This window comes from Pristis pectinata, chromosome 30 (genome assembly GCF_009764475.1).
Source record: "Pristis pectinata isolate sPriPec2 chromosome 30, sPriPec2.1.pri, whole genome shotgun sequence".
In the NCBI taxonomy this organism is placed as follows: domain Eukaryota; kingdom Metazoa; phylum Chordata; class Chondrichthyes; order Rhinopristiformes; family Pristidae; genus Pristis; species Pristis pectinata.
This window is the reverse complement of record NC_067434.1, coordinates 7,392,685-7,415,683: the sequence shown is the minus strand read 5'-3', so window position 1 is coordinate 7,415,683 and position 22,999 is coordinate 7,392,685. Positions and strand designations below refer to the sequence as shown.

The 22,999-nt window shown below is 41.9% G+C and overlaps 1 protein-coding gene across 1 annotated transcript in view; it reads left to right on the top strand.

The window, feature by feature from the left end:
• Positions 1 to 17,230, top strand: part of LOC127584606 (glutamate dehydrogenase, mitochondrial) — a 76,709-nt gene extending 59,479 nt beyond the window's left edge. The window contains exons 9-13 of the mRNA XM_052041390.1: positions 2,540 to 2,620; positions 3,356 to 3,479; positions 5,593 to 5,684; positions 11,696 to 11,758; positions 14,256 to 17,230. Of these exons, the coding sequence (XP_051897350.1) occupies positions 2,540 to 2,620; positions 3,356 to 3,479; positions 5,593 to 5,684; positions 11,696 to 11,758; positions 14,256 to 14,375 (480 nt within the window). The 3' untranslated portion in view covers positions 14,376 to 17,230. The remainder of the gene's footprint in view (positions 1 to 2,539; positions 2,621 to 3,355; positions 3,480 to 5,592; positions 5,685 to 11,695; positions 11,759 to 14,255) is intronic.
• Positions 17,231 to 22,999: the final 5,769 nt, after the last annotated feature.

The following is a 22,999-nucleotide window of genomic DNA, read 5'->3' as shown; positions in this document are numbered from 1 at the left end:
GATACTAACTAAGATGGTCCCACCCTTTTAACAGTGCACACCTCACCAAAGATTTCTCCAGCGCCATTTTGCAGTGCTCAGCCTGGAGTGAAGCAGGGTCATCCCTCGCAGACAAGAGGAAGGGCTGAGCACATGTGGCACTCTTTATAGGGCTGGGGGGGGGGGGGGGGGCCAGCCCAGGTAATTTAAAAAAAAAGCCAATGGCTTGGTGCCAGTAAGGACTAATCAATCACAAAGGACAATGGTCAGGTGTGCACTGATGGGTGGGGTGGGGCTAAACCTTGATTGGCAGTGGTGTGTCTTCTGACCAGGTAGGAGAAGTGCTGTCATCCAACCAGGCAGGGGCAATGTTGTCACGTGATAGCCTTGACCCCCCACAATACAGTGGGGAAGTTGACAAGTGTGTCAAGATTACATTGGCAATTTCTATTAGGCTAAAATGCATAGAAATTTGTAAAAGGAAAATGTGTACAGAGCTTCTAAGCTGTTCATTATTTTAATTGGGAGCATTCTTAACACCCATTATAGACGTGTTATGGTGGATGATTCTGTTGCATGGCACATCAATTAAACCTCGCAATAATGCAGAAAGTAACGTTGGTCTGCATCGTGGACCAAGCTGATGACGAATGCGGTCCTGAGATATTACAAACTTGTACCTCTGGTAGTGTAATGTTAATAAGCCTTTATAAATTCCTGCATGTGCGCTTCTAATGGAAAGGTACATAGCATTTTAATATTGGACGTAACTACTTTTTCCATTTATCTTTCAATAAATTTGTTTGAAAGCCTGAAGTGAGGCCCAATATTGTAATATTCTGTTTCTCACTTCTCAAAACTTCGACAAAAAGCCTTTGGCTCTGCCATGGGTAGCTACAACTTCCATTGGAAATGGAGCTAGGTGAAGGAACTTGTCAATGAGAGGTGCCTAAGAAATGGTCTGAATGTAACATTCGTTTTGAATGCATTATTTGGAGGGGGTGGGGGAACATAGCTTCTATTTTACCCAATATATTTAGAACCCATGTACCTTGCTCTCCAGGTGGCCAGTGCATAACGCCTTGCCTGCAATGTAGATTTCTAAGTAGTACGCAAGATATTTATTTCCAACCCCCATCCCCTACACCAATAAAATTCAGACAGTGACAATGTGTACCACATAACTGGAACAAAGCAGAGCATAGCTTAATTTCTGAGTTAATCCCCAACTCTCACCAGACATCAAATATTCTGGGAATGTGCTCCCCTGCTTGGAGAGGAAATGTGTGCACTGCCACAGACTGGAGGGGGAGAGCTAGCAACTGCAGGATGGAGCCTGCAAGTTGCTGTCCAAATCATTCACCGGGGGTTGCCAGACCTCCTGCAGCTCCATGCTGGCCTAGATTTGGAATTTTAAAGTCTGCTTTGTGATTACAGACAAACACCCATCTTGAGCGAGCTAGTTACTCAATGGAAATGCTGACATTCCTCCCATCCCTTGTTATATGATGCTTCCTGTTTCAGGTAGTTGCTCTCTGCCCAGCAGAGATGAGTAGGTATTCCTTCTGAGAGTTGTGAATTTTAGAAATTTTATACCCCAGAGGGCTCTGAATGCTTGTGGTCTCCAGTGCATGCTTAACCCTTGTTATCCTTTCCATCACAACTAATTTTAAGGTTAAGGGTTACACATTTACCACTTATCTTTCCAGCATAACTTAACCTACTGTATTTAGTTTCTGATACTGACTGCTTTGCAATTCTGACTTGCTCCAAATTGAATTAGTACCTGTAGCTCATTTAAAGTATATCCTGCTTATTTTGGTCTTACCTTAATCTGCTCAATTGTTTTACTCAAACTTGCTCTGTTTAATTATTTACATCTTTTTACTTTTCCCTTTTTAGATGTAATTCCAGAAACACAATCTGATTTGTCAGTCTACTTCCTTACTACTTGTTTTGGAACTGTTATTGGTACTTTTTCCTGCTAGCCTGTCCACCTTCTCTCATTAACTAGGTGTTGGGTTCAAGCTCCTGAACAGTGGAAGTCACTTGGACTGCTGCACAGTTGGATTATTGGAGGTGCTGCTTCTGGTTGAGATGTTTTGCTGCTACTGCTTGGGCATTGTTTCACTACACATGGTATAATATACAAGAGCAGATCTTTGGTGCCACCAGTTTTAATGTGTACTTTTCTGTCCGGCATTTCACCTTCCCACTATGAGTTCTTGAGTAAAAGATCAGGTTAACTGAAAGCCACTTTACCTGACTGTGGTGATCTTGCTTTGCTGCTTTGCCAGCATTTGCACATGTAATGATCACTGAGGGGAAGGAAGATATTATGTTTATTTCAACATTTGTCACTATCCTGAGAATCTGATAATGTATAAAATACTGCTATTGTTGTGGGCCAAAGAATCTGGGACGTGCAAGGGACCAGAACTGGAGAAACTTGTAGATGAGGAATGGAGAAGTTGCAGCAATGTTGAAGAGTGAGGCTGTAATGGGAGCTGAGAGGAATGGAATATTTTTATTATAATGATTCCAATCATCTATTCTTCAGATTATCGCTGAAGGTGCCAATGGGCCAATGACTCCAGAAGCTGACAAGATCTTCATGGAAAGGAACATCATGGTTATTCCAGTGAGTTTTAGCCTGGCTTTCTGCTTCATACTAATGGGTTTTGTCTTCATGGTTATTGCTTTCTAATAATCTCTTCAGATAAAGCCATTTTCTTGATCTGTTTGTAATGAGCTTCCTGTGACTTGCATGTAGGTTCCTGATTAGTCAAAATAATTTGGTAGATTTTCTTGGTTTTAACATTAGTGAGATATTTTAAGATGAGTTGTACCTTTTTTGAATAAAATTCAGCTCTTCCTTTAATAATGGTATTAATTTGCAACTTTTGTCACTTAATTTTAGGAAGAATTACAAATTAAGTGAGAAACAATGAGGAAAAAGTTAGTTTTTGCCTGTATGAAGCTGGCTCCAGCAGCAGATTAGTTACCTATTTAACAATTTGCCTGATTCTCGTGACTGAATAAAACAGTGGTGTAAAAGGGACTGACTAGTTGCTACTGGCTTTTCTCACAACCTCGTGCCTCTTCTGTTCCTCAAAAAAAAATCTGCTTTTGATTAAATAATTTCGATTTAACTTTTATGGGTTTTTTTGGTCTAAATTCAGTGCTTGCACTGAATGAGAGCAGTAACCAGGATGGGGAGAGGGAAGTGGTTGGTAGCAACTAATCCCCTGCCTTTTCCTGTGTAACAGTTGAGAACAAGATCTTGAAAGACACATGTACCAGAGGTTGATGCTTCAATGCAGAGCACCATCTACTGTGATTCTGATCTCTGCAATTATTTGTCCTCCCTTTGCAGGATCTATACTTGAATGCTGGTGGTGTCACTGTTTCCTACTTTGAATGGCTGAAAAATTTGAACCATGTCAGCTATGGCAGGCTGACCTTCAAATATGAGCGAGACTCCAACTACCACCTGCTAAGTAAGTGAGGCCTTTGTGAATTTCTGAGTGCAATACTAAAGGTCATCACCCTGGTGAAGAGCATCAGTGGTCTTGTGGTTTTTAGAATTAACTGATATTATTTCACTGTGCTGTTAAAATAGTGTTGCAAGCCTTAAGTCAGACAGAGATAGAGCCATTAGAGTTGGATTGTTGCTGAACAAGGAGTGTGTGGTGGCAGGTGGGTAAGGAGGGCAGGGTGAAACTTGGTTTATAACTCCTGCAAGATCTGATTTGAACAAGTTTGCAAGGATATTTATTAAATTATCTTATGCATTGTCCAGCCCCAATAGATCTGTTGAGCAAGGTGGTAGGAGCCTAAATCCCATTTAGATCCCCATCCTCATTTAGTTTAAGAGCTTGAAGAGAAAATTTCATCTTTTTAAGAGTTGAGTTTGAATCCATCCTGTATCGAAGTAGTAATGTTTTCTGTGAAATTATATTTGAGGGGTCACTGTCTTGAAAACTTTCTCCTATGATCTTGGTTTTAGTCCAGTGCAGAAAATAAGTGAAACTTGTCTCAGGTTCTAGTCGAGTAATCATCAAAGCATTGTTTCACTCCTGGTGGTAATCTTGCAATGTTAATGAGTGCCCTTTGTGAAGTTGTTTCTTTTTATCTTTGGGGGTTTAACCTCAATGATAAAATTCATGAATGCCTTGTCAACTATCATTTCTCTTCACCTACATGTGGCATGTAACTGATAAATGTGTACAGCCAGCGCATTCCAAATTCTTTGTTCAGGGGATGGACATTAACATGGTATGTTGCAATTCTCTTGACTATATAATTTGGCACTGAGTGAAGGAGGGAGTTGCCCCAGTCTGACTGCCATAGATTACAAATTGTACAGAACCCACTTGTGCTAATAGAACACAAGTAAATCATGGTAGGTAGTTCATGAACTATTAAATGGTTAGCTGCTACAAAATGTATCCAGGAAAATGGATCGCAGTACTTGCAGAGTCTACAGCTGTGTTACCTAGGACCAGAGAAGGTAATTTGATAGAATCGTAGCCATGTCTCTGGCTGATACATGAATCTTTATTTGGTGAAGAAGTTTCAGGGTTTGATGTAGTTTAATGATGAGGTGAGTGTCAGACATTAAAGTCTAGCTTAGACTACCTTCTGTCTGCTGAAAGAGCACTAGCCCTTCACTGGTCTACATTAGCATTATTTTTCTTTAAATTGATGACCCAGGATGAAGGCTCATCATAGAAGTCAGTATCATTGAAAGGAAAATGAAAAACAATTGCAATGATTCTTGTAATGCTTCAATGGTGCAGATGTTACCCAGGTCCCTGCATTATCTGGAGCACTCTAGGGGGAGCCATGGCTCCTCTGTTCACAATCACCCATCCAGTCTTTCCCCAGCAAAGAGTTGTGACTAACCTGTCACTGAGGTTTCCAAGGGAAGTGGGTCCCTTCTGGAACATGGCATTCCTTCAACTTCAGCCTGTTGCTGATTTCTCACTTCAGCTAGCTGTTGTATCGTCAGACAGATCACTTCTAAACCTGGCAATATCCTCTATAATACTCTTGATACCTTTTTAGGGTCCTTAAATTTATTGCTTAAGTAAAGTTTTTGATCATTTGAGTCATTTTCTTGTCTCTTGTGAAGTCCATTGGAATACTTCAGTGAGCACATTATATAAATTCAAATTGTTCATGTTGGTACTTTTCCTTTGAAGGATTGTGAGAGATATAGAATGTATTTAAAATCTTTCAAATGGTACTGCATACAATACTGTAAGATCAGAATCCATAGACTGGCAGAGCACTTGTGTCACAGAGTAACAGAGAATGCTGGAAATAATCAACGGATCAGGCAACCTTCTGTGGAAATAAAATCAACCTTTCAAGCCTGTGGCCTTGGATCAGACCTTTTGGTTATCGCATTTCTACTGCTTAGTCCTTAATAGATTTCAAAACCATCAAGTTCACATTTTTCTGCATCTGATGTTATCCAGCTCTTAGTAGTTGACTTCATCCAGAATGGAAGCTTTGGATGAAATGAAATTTGCTGTCTGTATATCAGATGCCAGATATTTACAACTGAATTTTGACTTTGACAATATTTTTCTCCCCCCCCCGCAGTGTCCGTCCAGGAGAGCTTAGAGAGGAAGTTTGGCAAGCATGGTGGCACAATACCGGTTGTACCCACAGCAGAATTTCAAGCCAGAATAGCGGTGAGTCTCTAGGACTTGTTCTCTTTCACTCAAACCTCCAACGTGGACAAGTACATGAATAGAAGAGGTTTAGAGGGATTTGGGCCAAATGCAGGCAAATGGGACTGGCTCAGGAAGACACCATGGTCAAGTTGGGCCAAAGGGCCTGTTTCCATGCTGTATAACTCGGTATCTTATAGTGAACCAGAATGTTATAACAAAATACATACTGAGAATTGAGGGATGTATTCCTGAATATAATTTTGAATACACTTGGGTTTAATATAGGACAACTGAATGAAAATAGGACCCTGGGAGATTTGTCTGCTATTAATGTTGCAGGGTTTACTTTTAAGAGTGATGTCAGTGGTCACATTGAAGAACTTTAAAACTCTGAATCCCAGGGTTGTATTTTGGAAATAACGTTGTTGGCATGGCAAAGCATGGGTGTAGCAGAAAGTTATGTATATTGAAAGTAAAATGTTATTGCTAACTTAGTTTTAGCATGAGAGCAAATTTGATGACAATTTAGATTGGTGTATAGTCGTGTGGTTCTGGTTAGGTAGCTGCAGAAGGGGAGTATGTCAGCCTCTGGGTGGGGAAGTAGCCTTTATTTGGTGTGTTAGCATAGTGCTTATTCTGGCCCTTTCTGAATGTAATGAATCCTATTGTGTTTAATTACTACTGTTTGTTATGTAGCAAAGTGACATTATCTATACTACATATCCGAATTAATGCTTCTGGTTCCCTTATTTTCTTTCCGACACTGCACTTTACTGGATAGGCAATTAAATTTACTTTAATAATTTCTCACTACTTGTGGCTGAAGAAAGTTTGGATGAATTATAACAATGCAGGTATGATTTTTATAGTTAAAATTTTATGCCATTGAGACATTTGGCCTACTGAGTCTGTGCTGGCACTCGGAGCAATCCCAGTCTCCCACTTATTTCCATACCCATCAACACCACCCTGATTCTCCTACCATCCACCTACACTAGGGATAATATACAGTAGCCAAAATGACCTACCAACCAGCACATCGTCTTTGGATTGTGGGTAGAAACTGGAGCACCCAGTAATGGGAGAATTTGGAAACTCCACACAGCACAGGAAGTCAGGATTTTAAACCCAAGTTGCTGGAGCTGCAAGGAAGCAGCACTACCTGCTGCGCCACTGTGCTGCCCAGATGCCAGTGGCAATGTTTTGACCAAAAAAAACCCTGCAGATTCTGGAAATCTATAAAAACAGAAAATGCTGCAGAAAAACTCAGCAGATCTGGCAGCATCTGTGGAATGAGAAGCAGTTTGTAGTTCCAGGCCTGGAGCAGAATTGTGTTGCTACTGAATTTTTCCAGCATCTTCTATTTTTATCCAATTGCCCTGCCTGATGTGACAAAATTGAAATATAGCAGCCCTGTTGAAAAGGGAAATGGAAGCAGGGGTAGGTGAGTTGGCCTCGCCTCTGTCACTTGAAGTGGTGGCAGGGCTTTTAGAAAAGCAGAATGCAGTCGCCATGGTTTTATACAAGCATGCTTCAAGTTCTGTGAGGGCAATGAGCAGGATACATAAAGGGGAACCAATGGGCGTAATGATTTTTGGATTTCCAAAAGAGATTCTATAAGGTGCTATGCAAAGGTGGCTACGGAAGATAAGAGCTTGTGGTATTGGGGGTAATATATTGGTGTGGAAGGAAGATTGGCCAACTAACAGAAAACAAGGTAAATGGGTTATTTTTGGGCTGGCAGGCTATGACTAGTGACGTGCCTGATGAATTAATGCTGAGCCCTCGGCTATTTATACTTTTATTAATGACATGGGTGAGGGGACTGAGTCTATTGTAGCCAGATTTCCCAAAGATACCAAGACCGGTGGAAAGTACGTTGTGGGGACACACTGTACTAAGGGACATAATGGTAGACAGTATCTAAAAGCAGAAACTTTTTTAAATGGAAAAAAGTAATGGGATACTCATCTACACTTGTATCTTCTCGTGCAAGAAACAAAGGTACAGCAAGTAATTGGGAAGGCTAATAGAACATTGGTCTTATTCCAAGAACGATATAGGGAAGTCTTGTCACAACCGTAAAGTGTTGGTAAGACGGCACCTGGAGAACAGTGTACAGTTTTATCACATTAAGAGGGTATACATTTCAGGCAGTTAAAAGAAGGCTCATTAGATTGATTCCGGTGATGAGTGGCTTGTTTTATAAGGGCAGGTTGGGCCTTTACTCTTGTGAATAGATCTTGCTAAAATGTGAGATTGAGGGAACAATGCGATTTCCCTGTGGAGGAATTTACTATTAGATGCGCACTGTTTCAGATGTACCTGAAAATGTTGTGCCAGCCTAGTGACACTGTAACACAGCACTACATGCTAAGCAGCTTGAAATCGGCAAACCAAGCGATCTCGCCATCTCTGCAGTTCTACCATGTATGGTTGCACAAAGTGTTGAACAATTAAATAGTTAATGGGAGAATAAAATATCTCTTTCCTAAATGATGTTGAGGTCCAACATGTGAGAGCTAAAGCTGAGGCTGACACGTCTGCAACCAAGTTTGGCAAGAAGTGCTGTATAGATCCATCTCTCCACCATCACAGAAGCCAGTCTTCACCCAATACGATTTGTTCCATGTGATATCAAGAAATGGTTGAGGGCTAATGGGACTAGACCACATCCCAGCTGTATGCTGAACACTCATGCAGAATTAGCTGTGCCTCAAGCCCAGCTGTTCCAGTATAGTTACAAAAATAAAAACACAAAATGATGGAAGTACTCAGGTTGGGCACCATCTGTAGAAGGAGAAATGTTGATGTTCCACGTTTAGTACCCTTCATCAGAAATGGGAGAAAGAAACAAGTTGCTGTCAAGTAGCAGGGAAGGTGAGGATGGGATGGATAGAACAAAGGAAGGATCTCTGATAGGATGAGACCAAATGGGTTAATGGGGCAGTTATAAACACATTATACTTTAATATTGTTAATAATGATGCTGTAGGATATGCCCAGAGGCTAGATAATAGGAATAGAATAAAACGGAGCCAAGATAATGGGCAGAAATGGTCACTTCTGATGCAGAAAGAAGGAGCGAGTTGTCTAAAATTGGAGAATTCATTGTTGAATCTGGAAGGCTGCAGTGTGCCCCAGATGAATGATGAACAGTACTATCATCTAGCTTGTATTGAACTCATTGTAACAGTGTAGGAGGTCACACACAAGTCAGAGTGGGAGTAGGTTGGGGAATTAACATGGTAAGCAGCTGGAAGCACACAGTCACTCCTGCAGACTGAGCACAGGTGTTCTACAATGTAGTCACCCATTCTGAGTGTGGTTTCTCCAATGTAGAGGAGACAACATTGTGAATACTGAATGCAGTACACTAAACTGGAAGAAGTGCAAATAAATTGCTGCTTCACCTGGAAAGACTAAGCTCACTAGATGGTGGGACAGAAGATAAAAGGGCAAATATGGCAACTCCAGCAGATGTATGGGAAAGTGCAATAAGACAGGGAGTGTTGGGGATGGAAGTGCAGATTGGGGAGTCACAAAGGGAGTGATCCCTTCGAAATGCTGAAGGGGAAGGGAGAGAGAAATGTCTGGTGGTGGAATCTAGTTGGAGCTGGTGGAAATTGTGAACTGTTACAGTGAGGCCCAATGGAAGTTTGAACAGAACTTCATCTGGGTACACTGCAGCCTTCAGAATTTGATATCAAATTCTCCGTCCTTGGGGGCATTCTTTGTCAGTATCAGTTTGTATAGAGTTTATTGTCATGTACACAAGTACGGTGAGCTACAGTACAAAGAAACTTGCAGCATCACAGGCACGTAGGTACAGACAATACACAAAATATAAATTATGCATAAAGTTATACCATAGAGTTTTGGGAAGGGGTGTGGAGAGAAGACTGCAAAAGCAAGACCTGTAAAAAAAAACTAGACACTATCAAAGACGAATCTATGATGGTGCAAGAGGTGGTCCATAGCGTTCCATTGCTAAGGTTGGCTTAGGGTTGTGCAGGTTGTTTCAAGAATCTGATGATTGTAGGAAAGTAGCTGCTCCTGAACCTGGTGTGGGATTTCAGGTTTCTGAACTTCCTACCTGACGGTAGCTGCACAAGGAGGGTGTGACCCAGATGCTGAGGATCCTTGATAGATGTTGCCACCTTGAGGCAGTGCCTTCTGTAGATTATGTCAATGGTGGGGAGGGCTGTGCCCATGATGGACTGGGCTGTGTCCACAACCCTGCAGCTTCTTGCATTCCTGTGCATTTGAATTGCTGTAACAGGGTGCAATGCAACCAGTCAGGACACTTCCAACAGTGCATCCATAGAAGCTTGTTGGAGTATTTTGGTGACATGCCAAATCTCCCCAAGTTGCTAAGAAAGTAGAGGCACTGGTGTGCTGCCTTCATGATTGTATCTATGTGCAGGGGCCAGGACAGGTCATCTGAGATGTTAATGCCCAGGAATTTGAAGCTGCAGCTACTTGCTCTCTCCACCTCTGACACACTAGTGAGAAATGGCACGTGGTTTCCTGACTTTCCCTTTCTGAAGTTAACTATTAGCTCCTTGGTTTTGTTGATGTTAAGCGTGAGGCTGTTAGTGTGGCACCATTCAATATATTCTATCACCAGATGTAACACCACAAGATGTTCTATCTCACTCTTGTACACTGACTCATCACCACCTGAACTGCCCGGTTCTGCCTGTCATCATTTTTGCACAGTTTTCCATTTTTATTCATGTAGTCTGGCCTGTTGAGCCTGTCCCACAGCCTCGCTGTTAATAACACATTATACAGACAAGATATTAGATCAGTATTGATACTAAACTGTGGCACAGGCTGAGGAGTTGTAAGGTGTGCTGCTTCTGTTATGTTCTTATGAGGTAGTAGTTTAACTAGTCCTGCTGGTTTAACTAGAATATGCCAACAGAATAACTGGGCTCGTTTGCTAGTGTAGGAATTGTGTGCTAAGAGTTACTGATTAGAATGATACATTCTAATAGCACCTGGTTCATGGATAAATTGTATGTTTTTTCATATTAATTAAAGACCAATTTCCTCAGTTAATTTTGAACTGGAGGCAGTAGTGGAAATTTCAAGTCTGAAGTTGTTTGGCATTATTCAAGTTCTTGGGTATTTAAACATTAGGCTGAGTAAATGCAAACTGTTCCCTTTTCTTACTGGTTGCATTGTCAGCCTTATCTAAAATTTGAGTGGACCAGGAATCGAACAATTAGACATTGAAAACAGTGTTATCATATCAGTGAGCCACAGTATTGCTGTGATTTCTTCAATAACTTTGTGCAAACTTTGAGGTTGTAAATCTGCAGAATGGAATAACTTCCAGTGCCTCCTGTTGTGAAAAAATGTCAACTAAAGATAATGCTTTGTCTCTATGGCCAAGTTAAGTCTTTTACTTTACCATTTTTATATATTAAAAATCCAAACTGATATTCAAATTATTGCTGGTCTTGCAATGGATATTGGAACAAAATGGATGTTATTAAAAGCTATTATGTCCTAATGTTTTTGTAGTCTTCAAATTGTAAGATGCTTTGCTAAATAAAGTAAAATTATAACAATAACTGAACTCTAAAATGTTTAAAATCTTGGAACAAAGACCAGAACGTAAGCACAAATTGCATTATTTAAGACCACACAAGACTTGGCCTAAAAATGAAATTGAAACTAAATTGATCTTGCTGGACAGCTGATCATTCCCCAAGAAGTGGTCTTTTCTCCCTCCCTAATTTAGAAATCCACAGGGGAACTCTTAAGACCCTTTCTATCTGAGTAAGTGAAAATATCCATCTTAAGGAGAGCATATTGTCTTCTAAATAAAATGCTGGAAGAACTCAGCAGGTCAGGCAGCATTGGAGAGTGAAACATCGAAGCTTCAATTCAATGACTTTTCATCTGGTTTGGAGAAAGCTAGGCATATAGAAACAATATCTTTGCTCTGGCAGATTGCCTATTCCATAAGCTACACTTATTTCCTTACTTTGTTTTTGTCTATCTTTTTGTAACAGGGTGCCTCTGAAAAGGATATTGTCCACTCTGGTCTAGCATATACCATGGAGCGCTCAGCAAAGGTATGTACAGAGGGGTAAAGATGTTATACAAAGTAATGCCAGTCAGTGGGTGTACTTTGTCGTCTCTGTTCTGTATTATACCAATAGTCTACCATCTTTGTCCTGTGTAGTAAGCGGCTGGGAATTATTCAAGTGACCTTGATTTCTGCATTTCATTCACACCAAAATAGACTTTGTTTTTAAAAGCGACTTCTATGTCCTTGAGCATCCCAAAGTGCTCCATAGCTGATGGTGAACTTGAAGACATTAAGTAGGGAACTAGTGCAATTATTTTGCATGCACAAACTCAGCGAAGTACAAAGAGATATGAGTGAAGTTGGTTGAAGAATAAATGTTCAAGAGACTGGGATTACTCCTCTTAAATTGCACCATGTGATCTTTTGCAGTCACCTGAATTGGAGGGTGGCATCTCAATTACTTATGGCTCAAAATATACAGTGCAGAATTACACCATTCAGTCCAACCTCTCAATTAACACCAATAACCCATTAATCCCTCTAATCCCTTCCTCCTCTTGTGCTCTAATTGTCCTTTTAAATGCAACTGACTGCCCCGAGGTAACAAGGTCCAAATACTCGCCACTCTCTAGTTCAGGAAAACTTCCTTCCAAATCCCCTATTTGATTTCTTGGTGACTCTTGGGTGTGATGACCTCATTGTCACAACGCCTCACACGCTGTCGATCGCTCTTCTATCAAAATGTTCAATATTTGCAAATGAACCTTGGAGGTGACCCCTCAGCCTTCTCTGTAAAAGGAGACAGTCTTTCCTGAAAGAGATGACCTTATTTCTGGCATAATAGTTGGAATTTTTTTTGCACCTTCCCTGTGTCCTCTTCATAAAACAGCAGCCATGCCCATTTGAAGTATTTTTAACATGGCATAATAAAGGTTTGATTAAAATTCTTGATTCTGACCTTCAAAGCTCAGTTCATTTGCCTTTGTTATTAATTTGCGTTTCTACTTCTGGTGGTTTGCATGTTTCTAGTCCAGATCATGTTAATCTTTTTGAGTAATATGGCCTCTTTCTTTTCCTCATCTTAAACATCAGGCTGAAAGATACAAGTGCCAACACTATGGCAAAGTGTTATACTGTACATTGCACTAGTTAAAATTCATAGCCAATTGTATGCCATTCGGGAAATGTATTAATGTTGGCTTGTAATCTTTTGCAGTCCTTCTGACCATTGACTTTACCCCTATGTTATTGATCTCGTTGAATAGCTGAGTATTAGGGTTAGGATTCTTACAGCAAACTCTGAACTTGAGGCTTAACCCAAAATCTTCTGGCTCAAAGGCCCAGCTGCTGATGATATGACAGCTCTTCCTTCCCTCATTGAGGGAGATAACACAAGCCAAAAGTGTGTGCAGAAATACAGTGGGGAATTTCCTAACACCTGGATTTAATGACATGCGTGCGAACCAACCAGTTTTCTTTTGTATAATAGGAGCATGAAGAATGTGGTCCAAACATTCCAAAATAGAATGATATTTTGCAACATGAATGAACTTGCATACCTTCCCATGCACCTGTTGCCTCATCCTAGGCAGTAGAGGTCATAAATTTGCTCTTTAGTTCCTTGTGTTGCTGCATTGTATTTTGTGAAGCCATGTTGTGCAAGAAAATGTTAATGTGACTGAAGGAGTGTCAATCGAGTAAGCTGCTTTGTCTTGATGTTGCACTGCACATGTTGCTAGAGCTGCACTCACCCAGGCAACTGGAGAGCCTGACATCTAACTTCCTGTAAATCGGAGAAAGGCTCTGGAGAGTGGGATGATGAGTCTCTTGCCACAGAGTACCCAAATTCTGGCCAACATTTTCAGTCACAGCATTTGTGTAGCTGGTGCAGTTGCTTCAGGTCAGTAGTGCCCCCAAGAATAATGGTGGTGGAGGATTAGGTGGTAGTATCGAGGGGAGTTGGACAAACTCTTGGAGGTTATTGCCCATCATTTGGGTAGTACGGACATTGCTTTCCATTCATCAGACCAAGCCTGAATGTTATCCAGCCCATGTCGCATGCAGACATTATTTTCTGAAGTTGCAAATGGAATCTTTAGTAATCAGTGCCAAATCTGATCTCGCGATTGAGAGGTCACTAATGCAGCTGATGATGCTGCTCGAGGGCAAATCTACATCTGTCATCTTCTGTTAGGTATGACTGACTGTAGCCATTGAAGAAATTCTGTTTAATTCTCACCTACCAAAGTTTACTGGAGATCCTTGATAATGCAATTGGTCCAGTGATGTAAAGGGCAGTTACACTCACTATACCTAAGGATTTGGCTCTTTTTATCCATATTTGGAATCTGCATGGCTGGAATTCAGTTTGGCTTTCGTTTGAATAACATGTCAACAGTCAATGTCACGTGATAAGGGAGCAGGAAGAATATTTGGCTATTCAGTGATCTAATTGGAGTTCTAGAAATGTATGCCAATGACAGAAGTAGGGAAGATTGCAGAAGAATATGTACATTCATTGGTAATGTTTCTCCTTGCAGCAAATTATGCGGACAGCGATGAAGTATAACTTGGGCCTGGATTTGAGAACAGCTGCCTATGTCAATGCCATCGAGAAAGTCTTCAAAGTGTATAACGAAGCTGGTCTGACCTTCACATAGAGTGGATGCCGTTTGTCCTCGTCAAACCTTGCTTCCCGTCTCCCAGCCTGACATACCAAACGTTTACATGTTTTTTGTTGCTTTTTTTTCCTTTATACCTTTTAAACCATTGGAACACTAATTCTCCAATAGAAGCTGCCAGAATTAGTTGATAGCTTGAATAATCAATTAATATAACCCAAGTATCATAATTAAGGCTTACAGAAGATCTTCACAATCTCACACTGCTGGCAAGTGGGAGCCATGTTACATTTACTGAACAAGGATTTTAGTTTTCCCTTGTGGCATCCAACTAGCTAACAAAACCTTTCTGCAGTTTCATTACATCAACTAAAATTCTTACTGATGAGGGTGGAAACCTGTTTGTGTTCTGGGAATTCTATCTTTTTGCAGATAATCTCCTCCCTGAATGGATTTTGCCAAAGGATTGGCAATCCACCATCTGCATTTAACTATTGCAAAGATCTTCAAGGTATTGGCAGCACACCTTTCACAGTAGTACTAGAGCCCAATGTGTATGGTGGAACGGAACAATATTGCTTGTGTGCAGCAGTATTTGCACAAGTGGATTTTTTAAAAATTGTGTAATAATTGTTATTTAGGCAGAATTATTTTTATAACAAAGTAGACAGAGATGCAACAATTGGGTGGTGTCCCAGAGTTTTCAAGAACTAAAATTGGCTGGATTCCCCATCCTAATTGTTCCCTGATCCTCCGATTTAAAATTGACCTTTGGACTTTTACACTCCATTGTGATGCCTGAGTAGCTCACTAACATTTGCTTTGGAGATTCGCGTATTAAAAGTGATAATGTTGACAGCTTGGGTTTCCCCAGGTTGGTCAAGTGAGTAGGCTGACAGGAGGAGGATGTGCCAAGTAATGTCTGCATTCAAATTAAGTGTCTGATTACTTAAAAATGCATCTGACTTGCATTTGGAGAATAATTTCAAGCCCATTTAAACGGGGCTACTTTGTGAATCCAGCCAAAGGGGACCCAGAAGTGAAGGGAGGGTGCAACAAATGTAATTCCCAGAGCAAAACTTCCTTGATTTTCTCTTTCCCTTAACAATCCCTCTGCTTAGAAAATATGCCAGCTTAGTTTGTATTTGGTTTGTTACAGTACAGCCACCTTTCTGCTTTAGGGCAAGTGTTGAGATGGGTTGTTAGTGGCACTGTGCCTAGAGCACCTGTGTGCCTGGGTACTTGGCCCAGCACAGTCATGTTCCCCGGTTGTTGGGGGAGGAGGGCAGGGTGCAGAAGGGTGGCCTTCATGACATTAAAACATTTGTAGTTTCAATTCACAACCTGAAATCCACCCTCTTGAACAGCCAGAACACCCAAGCCTACAGCCCAAACAATTACTGTTCACTAGTAAATCCATTAGTGGTTGTTCTGTAAGAAGTTCCATTCAAAGCTGAGGACCTAAGTTTTTCAATTTGTATTTTAAGCAGGACATGGCCATACTCCCTGTTTTGCATTTTTCCATTTAATTTGGAGGCAAGTCATGACTCCCTCACCTTGTGCAGCCACTTGAACAGTGAGGGCGTTCAGTTCTGTAAGCCTGGTTGGAAGCCAAGTAACCTAAAAAAGTAAAAAGTAACCTACAATCTTGCCTCAAGTTGTCTAAATGGATGTGAAAGTTGTTTTTTTTTATATATAGGAATTCCTATTAACTGTAACCAGATATCTGTCTAGTAAACCCTGTAGACTAAACTCGTCTTCAACTTCGTTACAGGAAAGCAAAGTCATATAAGCCATTACACCTTCTGGCTGACTTTACATAGGAGTATCCATCGTAGTGCCCTGTATCTTGGTGATGTTATCTTGCAGATTACACAGGCAGACCGATCTTGCAACTTTGCCTGTTACATTTGCGACAATGCACTTTTCACAACAGTAACCAGGTTGCTTTGAGCTGCTCGGATCCATTTGGTAAGATGGGTTGCTTGAAAACTGCAGGACTTTGGCAATGGTGCCATCTTCTGTTAAGTTTTTGAAACATGCTTCTTCTCGCCCTCCCTCTTGCCCTCCCTCTTGCCCTCCCTCTTGCCCTCCCTCTCGCCCTCCCTCTCGCCCTCCCTCTCGCCCTCCCTCTCGCCCTCCCTCTCGCCCTCCCTCTCGCCCTCCCTCTCGCCCTCCCTCTCGCCCTCCCTCTCGCCCTCCCTCTCGCCCTCCCTCTCGCCCTCCCTCTCGCCCTCCCTCTCGCCCTCCCTCTCGCCCTCCCTCTCGCCCTCCCTCTCGCCCTCCCTCTCGCCCTCCCTCTCGCCCTCCCTCTCGCCCTCCCTCTCGCCCTCCCTCTCGCCCTCCCTCTCGCCCTCCCTCTCGCCCTCCCTCTCGCCCTCCCTCTCGCCCTCCCTCTCGCCCTCCCTCTCGCCCTCCCTCTCGCCCTCCCTCTCGCCCTCCCTCTCGCCCTCCCTCTCGCCCTCCCTCTCGCCCTCCCTCTCGCCCTCCCTCTCGCCCTCCCTCTCGCCCTCCCTCTCGCCCTCCCTCTCGCCCTCCCTCTCGCCCTCCCTCTCGCCCTCCCTCTCGCCCTCCCTCTCGCCCTCCCTCTCGCCCTCCCTCTCGCCCTCCCTCTCGCCCTCCCTCTCGCCCTCCCCCTGATGCCTCAGTGAATGTCCAGAAAGGAACTATGCCATAGGGATCCTGAGAATGTCTTTCATATTTCTGTAGGATTAAGCATGTCAGATTTGCCAGTTTTGGCATTTGGGTCTAGTGGGTGCAATGAAGTACCAGATGTAATTTATGCACCTGGGACAAACCTTTTTTAAAACAGCAGTCTTGTGTTCTTTTCTACATTCTTTGTAATTGCATGAAGGTGAAACTCAGAGTATTAAACTTTTGACCTTTCAAGTGTCGATGAGTTGTCACTTCTGTTTTTTTTCCATGTATTAATCCTCACTTTGTTCTGAAGCTTGTTAGTAATGTTTGACAACCAACTTTCTCCACTTTTGGCATCGTAATTTGATGGCCAAACATTTTGGGATCAGCCATCATCTGTCTTTGTTTTGAGCCAGATATTGAGCTGTGTAACTTTAAAGAGGAGTTCAAGATGGTGGGAAAAGGGACTAGAGGCACAATATTTAAAGAAAAGAACTCCAATTGAAGACAACAGGAAGTCTTTCTGAAGAAGATTTAGTGTGAATCTCAGATTGTGTTCATTGAAGAAATAAATCTCAAATGGATTAATATAACAATGAAAAATTAATGTATAAGAATTCACTGGGGGAGAAGCCACAAGGAAGAATGGGCCAAGCAGATGTTTGGAAAAACAGTTGAGAGGCAGAGTGAGATCTTAAAAGCAAGCATAGCTGGAGTTAGCAAGTAGAAACTTTCTAAAAAAAATTTCTGCAAACTGGCAAGGAAATTGACATCTAAGCATATATTTTGTTCAACACAGTTTATATTTTTTTAACAAAATGCAGAATTACTGCCTGGAAGTATTCACTGAAAACTGTGGGAAGTTTTGAAAGAGCCTAATGGTTTAAATTGCATGACATTCTAGCTATCTCAGGACTGAAAACCAACAAAGCTCCAGCATCAGACAATTAAGATGTCAAATGAGATTGGAGCCAGAGCCTGCAAAATGTACCATTCCTCAGGAGTGGGCTGCTGGACATGCAAGGCTGTAATGGATTGGGAAGGAGCCATGTCAGTAATTACTTTAAGGAAAGGAAATTAAATCAGTACCTGCAAATTTGAGTGTCCTGGAGAAGCTCAATTAGGTTGCAGGTCCTGGAGTTCAGTTCATTCACTTTGCAGCAACAAAAAAGGAATATTTTTCACACTATAGTGTAAACTTGAGACATTAATCCATGCTGTAAGCAATTTCACTTTTTTGATACTATAAAAGTATGCTGACATTATTTTGCCCAGTTGTGGAAATAAGCGGGCCCACTCGTTGTTCCAAACACACAGTGCATAGGTTTTTCTGCCATGTAAAATTCTGATACCCTGATCCATGGTCCTCGATCTGCTGCTGGGATTGGGCTCTAATCTAGGGGTGCAGGTCCTGGGGTGTTACTAACTTGCTCTATGCTGCTAAAATGATCAGCTGCATACTCCCTTAATGCTGCAGTACCAGCAGATTAGGGATTAAAATCTAAGGATAGCAAGAAGAGCAATAAAAACAGGGGTAGAAATTATTGCCAGAATTTTGTTTAGCAATGTATTTTCACTGTATTTCCCTCCACTGTTTGACCGCAAGAAACTTAAATGTCAAGAACTTCAGGTGGATGGATTGTTAAGGGAGCAATTCCCAATTTGGTTCTTGCAATCTGAATGAATCTGTTTTCTCTGATCCTCGTTATTTTTGATTTAATCTCCTATGTTTATAGAACACAAGTTACAAAAGATGATGCTCATTTATTCAATACATAAATTTTTGAAATGTTGCTTGGAGGAAAGATATTTAATCGGCAATGCTAGAATATGCAACCTGTTTAAAGGGGGAAGAAGGAAAAAATGGGAACTAAAGACCAGTTTGTTTTTTCAAAGGGTTTATTTACATACTTGTGTATATTTCCAGCAGAATATTTGCAAAATTCAAATTAAAACATGACCATCCCTGTCCAGAATCTATTCCAGCTCCTGTGTGCCCACTGGCCTCAGTGGGCCTCCAGAGAGCCAGTGGACATTGTGTGGTCTCTCTCTGGGGTCTCCTGGGCAACCAGAGACCAGTTAGCCTGATGTCTGTTGATTGTCAAAATGTTGGAATCCATCCTCAAGGGTAATATAACATGGCACTAAGGAAATTGGAATATAATTTGGCACAGTTAGCATGACTATGAAAAAAATATGTTGTAGGTGTTTGGGATGAAGAAAATGTGACAATAAGGCTGGATATGAGGGAATGGCACAAACTTGCTGGGCTGGAGAACTTGTTTCCATGTTGTATGACTGTGCCTCTGGAACCAGTGGTTTTTGTACTGTTTTTTTTCCCTAAAAGGTACCACACTAAAGGTTGTCAAATAATCTAAAGACTCAGTGGTTTGGAGATAACATTTATCCTTTAGCAAGACTAGAGGATTTAACAAGAATAAGGGCTTTTTTTTTCCAAGATTGCCATTACTTTGTTACCATGGAGATCAGTTCTGGCCCTCAGCTATTCAGTGTTTTATATTGTTGACTTGGAATAAAAGACGGAAGTATTATTTCCAATTTTGATACAAAACCAGGAATGAAAGTGATCTGAGAGAGGACAACTACCAAAGGGATAGATGTGGACTAAGCAACGGGACTCAATGACAACAGATGGAGGACAATGTGGGGGAAATGAAATCCTGCACTTGGGTGGAAGGAAAACTCCTAGAAATCATTGTGTGCCACTATAGGTCCACCATCTGGCTGTGTGACATGTGTGTGACATGTGTGTGACCAGTTTGGCCATCAGGAATCCAGGATGAGGGGGTGGAGCAGGGGTCTCAGACCATCATAAGGTCACTGAAGTCTCCAATTGTTGGGTCTATTAGGTGGTGAAGGTTAGGATCTGGACCAAAGTGTGGTTACTGAAGGGTAAAAGCCAAGCAGGGGAATTGCACTCATGAAATGATACTAGACAAACATCGTTGTTCAAGGAGTGATCAGTCCTCATTACTTCCAGAACAATGCAGATACCTTTTGCATTGGAAATGTCACCGTGTGCATCTATATTGGGAAGTGATTGAACTTGGTGACATGGGACAACTTGGAAATGGTCACTATCATCTGTCCAATCTGCACTGAAATAAACCACTATGTGATCACATTTCTAGACCAGAATACTCATCAGAGAGTAAGTAGTGCAGTGACCTTGATGTCCTAGTTTGAGACCCTTCATATTTTCAAGAGAGATGATGCCAGCTTTATCACTGCACAATAAATTGATAAATGCACCACAGTGTTACATCCTATCATTTCATCCAAGAAAGTACAACAAGAGCTTGAGAGACACTTTATTGGAAGAGTTTTGAAGTGCAAATAAAGTCTTGCTGAGAACGTGCAGGGCTTTCATGAGACTTCAGTGGAGTACTGTTTGCAGTCTAGGTCATCCTGCTTTGCTCTGAGCAGTGTAGATTCACCAGATTGATTCTGGAGATGAGGGGTCTGCTTCATGAGAAGAGTAAAATTAGTTCACACTTGCTGCAGTTTAAATCTGAGAGGTGGTCTCAATGAAATCTGCAGACGCTGAGCGGTTACTTCCTCTGGCTTCAGATGGGTAGGCTAAAGACACAGGTATAGTCATTTAGGATGAGATGAAGAGGAATTCCTTTATGCAGAGATTTGCAGATGTTTGAAATTCCCTACCATTTAAAATCTCTGGATGCTCAGTCATGGAGGATTTAGAGATCTGGTGGGAAATTGGGCTTGAAACAGGATGGCTGTGATCTTACTGAATGCTGGAGCCAACACGAGAGGCTGTGCGACAACTATTTGTGTTGTTGGAAGTAGATGGGAAAGGAATGAGAGTGACCTTGTATTGTCCTTGTAAAAGAAAGTATAGTGCAGAATCTATCGAGTTGTTCCAGACCCTGCCTGCTGCTCCTAGGATAAATGGAATGCTAATTGAGGGACGTGGAGTCTGGTGGAATTAACCATGATCTTGCTGTATGGCAGAACTGGACTCAAGGGCCACTCTTCATAGTTTCAAAGGAGGTAATGTCAGCTTCATCATTACCCAGTAAACACAGTGAGTCCTGCTGCTCAATGCCCTCATTTAGAATGAGGTAAACTAAGCATGTTGCTTTCATGATCAGATCTGTTCATAGGGCAGATGACATGAAAACCCTCTGGTTAATTTTGTCAGGTGATGAAGTTAATTTTGAAGGAGATGGTTCCAATTTAACTTCAACACTATAATTTTTTGAGCATACAACTCCCAACTTTTTCTGTGCTTTGTGGTTGAACATGTTCCCACAGGTTTCACCACTCCCAGTCGAAGGCTGGGAAAAGTGCTCGAGACCAAATAAATAGGAGGGTGTAGCTCTTGCAACCGTAAAATTGATTAATGATGCCTTTTGTGACAGTTTTACATTACATAATTTTCCTCCATCAAATAGTTCTAATCTGACTCGCACTGTGAGAAAACTGGGAGGTTTTGAGTTTTTCTGCAAATGTTCTTTATGCACGTAGCCATGCATTAAAAAATGTAACATTATGCTGTTTACAGGGGGCAGTATGGCTTTGGGTATTGCTTTAGTATCAAGCAGTGTATCTTCATAACGTTTCATCCTTTTCCCCCATCATTGTGTGCAGGATGCTACATAAATGCAGTTTATTATATTGGGCCCTTTGGCCCAACTCATCCATGCCGACCATGGAGCCCAGCAAGCTTGTCCATTTGGCCCATATCCCTCTAAACTCCTCCTATCCATGTACTTATCTAAATGTCTTTTAAATGTTATTATTGTACCTGCCTCAACCACTTTTTCTGGCAACTCGTTCCACACACGCACCACCCTCTGTGTGAAGGTTCTCCTCAGGTCTCTTTTAACTCTTTCACTTCTCGCCTTAAACCTGTGTACTCCTCCACCTCCCCCACCTTCTTATTCTGGCTTCTGCTCTCTTCCTTTCCAGTCCTGATGAAGGGTCTCGGCCCGAAACATCGACTGTTTATTTCCTTCCATGGATGCTGCCTGACCTGCTGAGTTCCTCCAGCACTTTTTGTGTATTGCTCCAGATTCCAGCATCTGCAGAATTTCGTGTCTCTCTCTAGTTTTTAGTTCCTCTTCCATGGGGAAAAAGGCTATGTGCGTTCACCCTATCTATACCCCTCATGATTTTGTACAACTCTATAAGGTCACCCCTCAATCTCCAAGAAATAAAGTCCTAGCCTGCCCAACCTCTCCCTGTAATCAGGCCCATGAGTTCTCGTAAATCTTCTCTGTAGGTAGGGGAATGCCCTTTTAAGTAATTGCAGCTATTCATTAGCTGCAGGGTTTATTGCCTGCCTTGTACATTGTTTGTTGCTTTTTCAAACTGGAAAATAGTCTGTGGAGTGGAACACATTTACTTGAAGCTACCAGGCTGTGATACAAACAGCCAGGAGGAGGTGCATGTGAATCTTTGCCTCACCTGGAAGAGCTATTTAGGTCCCTAGCTGGAGGTGAGGGAGGAGGTACGAGAACAAGTCTGGTTACTGGGGAAAATGCCAGCGATCACGGAGGGTGGAGAGGAGATGGTGTAGCTGGTGGTGGTATCTCATGGTAGCTGGTGCAAATGGAGGATCATGTGCTGGATGTGGAGGCTGGTAGGGTGAAAGCTGAGGACGAGGGGAAGTCTTATCTCTGGTCTGTTTGGAGGGAGATGGGGTGAGAACAAAATTCTGAGAAACAGAGGAAATGTGAGAGGGGGCTCCATCAACCACAGTAAAGTGAAGCAACATTTCCTGAAAAAGGAGGACATTTTAGATGTCCTGGAACTGAAGGCCTCATCTTGAGGACAGATGTGGCAGAGACGGAGAAACTGAGAGAAAGGGATGGTGTCCTTACAAGGGTGCGAAGACGTGTAGTCAAGGTAACTGTGGGAGTCAGTGGGTTTAAAGTAAATGTCAGTGAATAGTTTGTTTCTTGAGATAGAGACAGAAAAGGAACAGGCCCTTCGGCCCACTATGTCTGTGCTGAACACCATGCCAAATTAAACTTAAATCT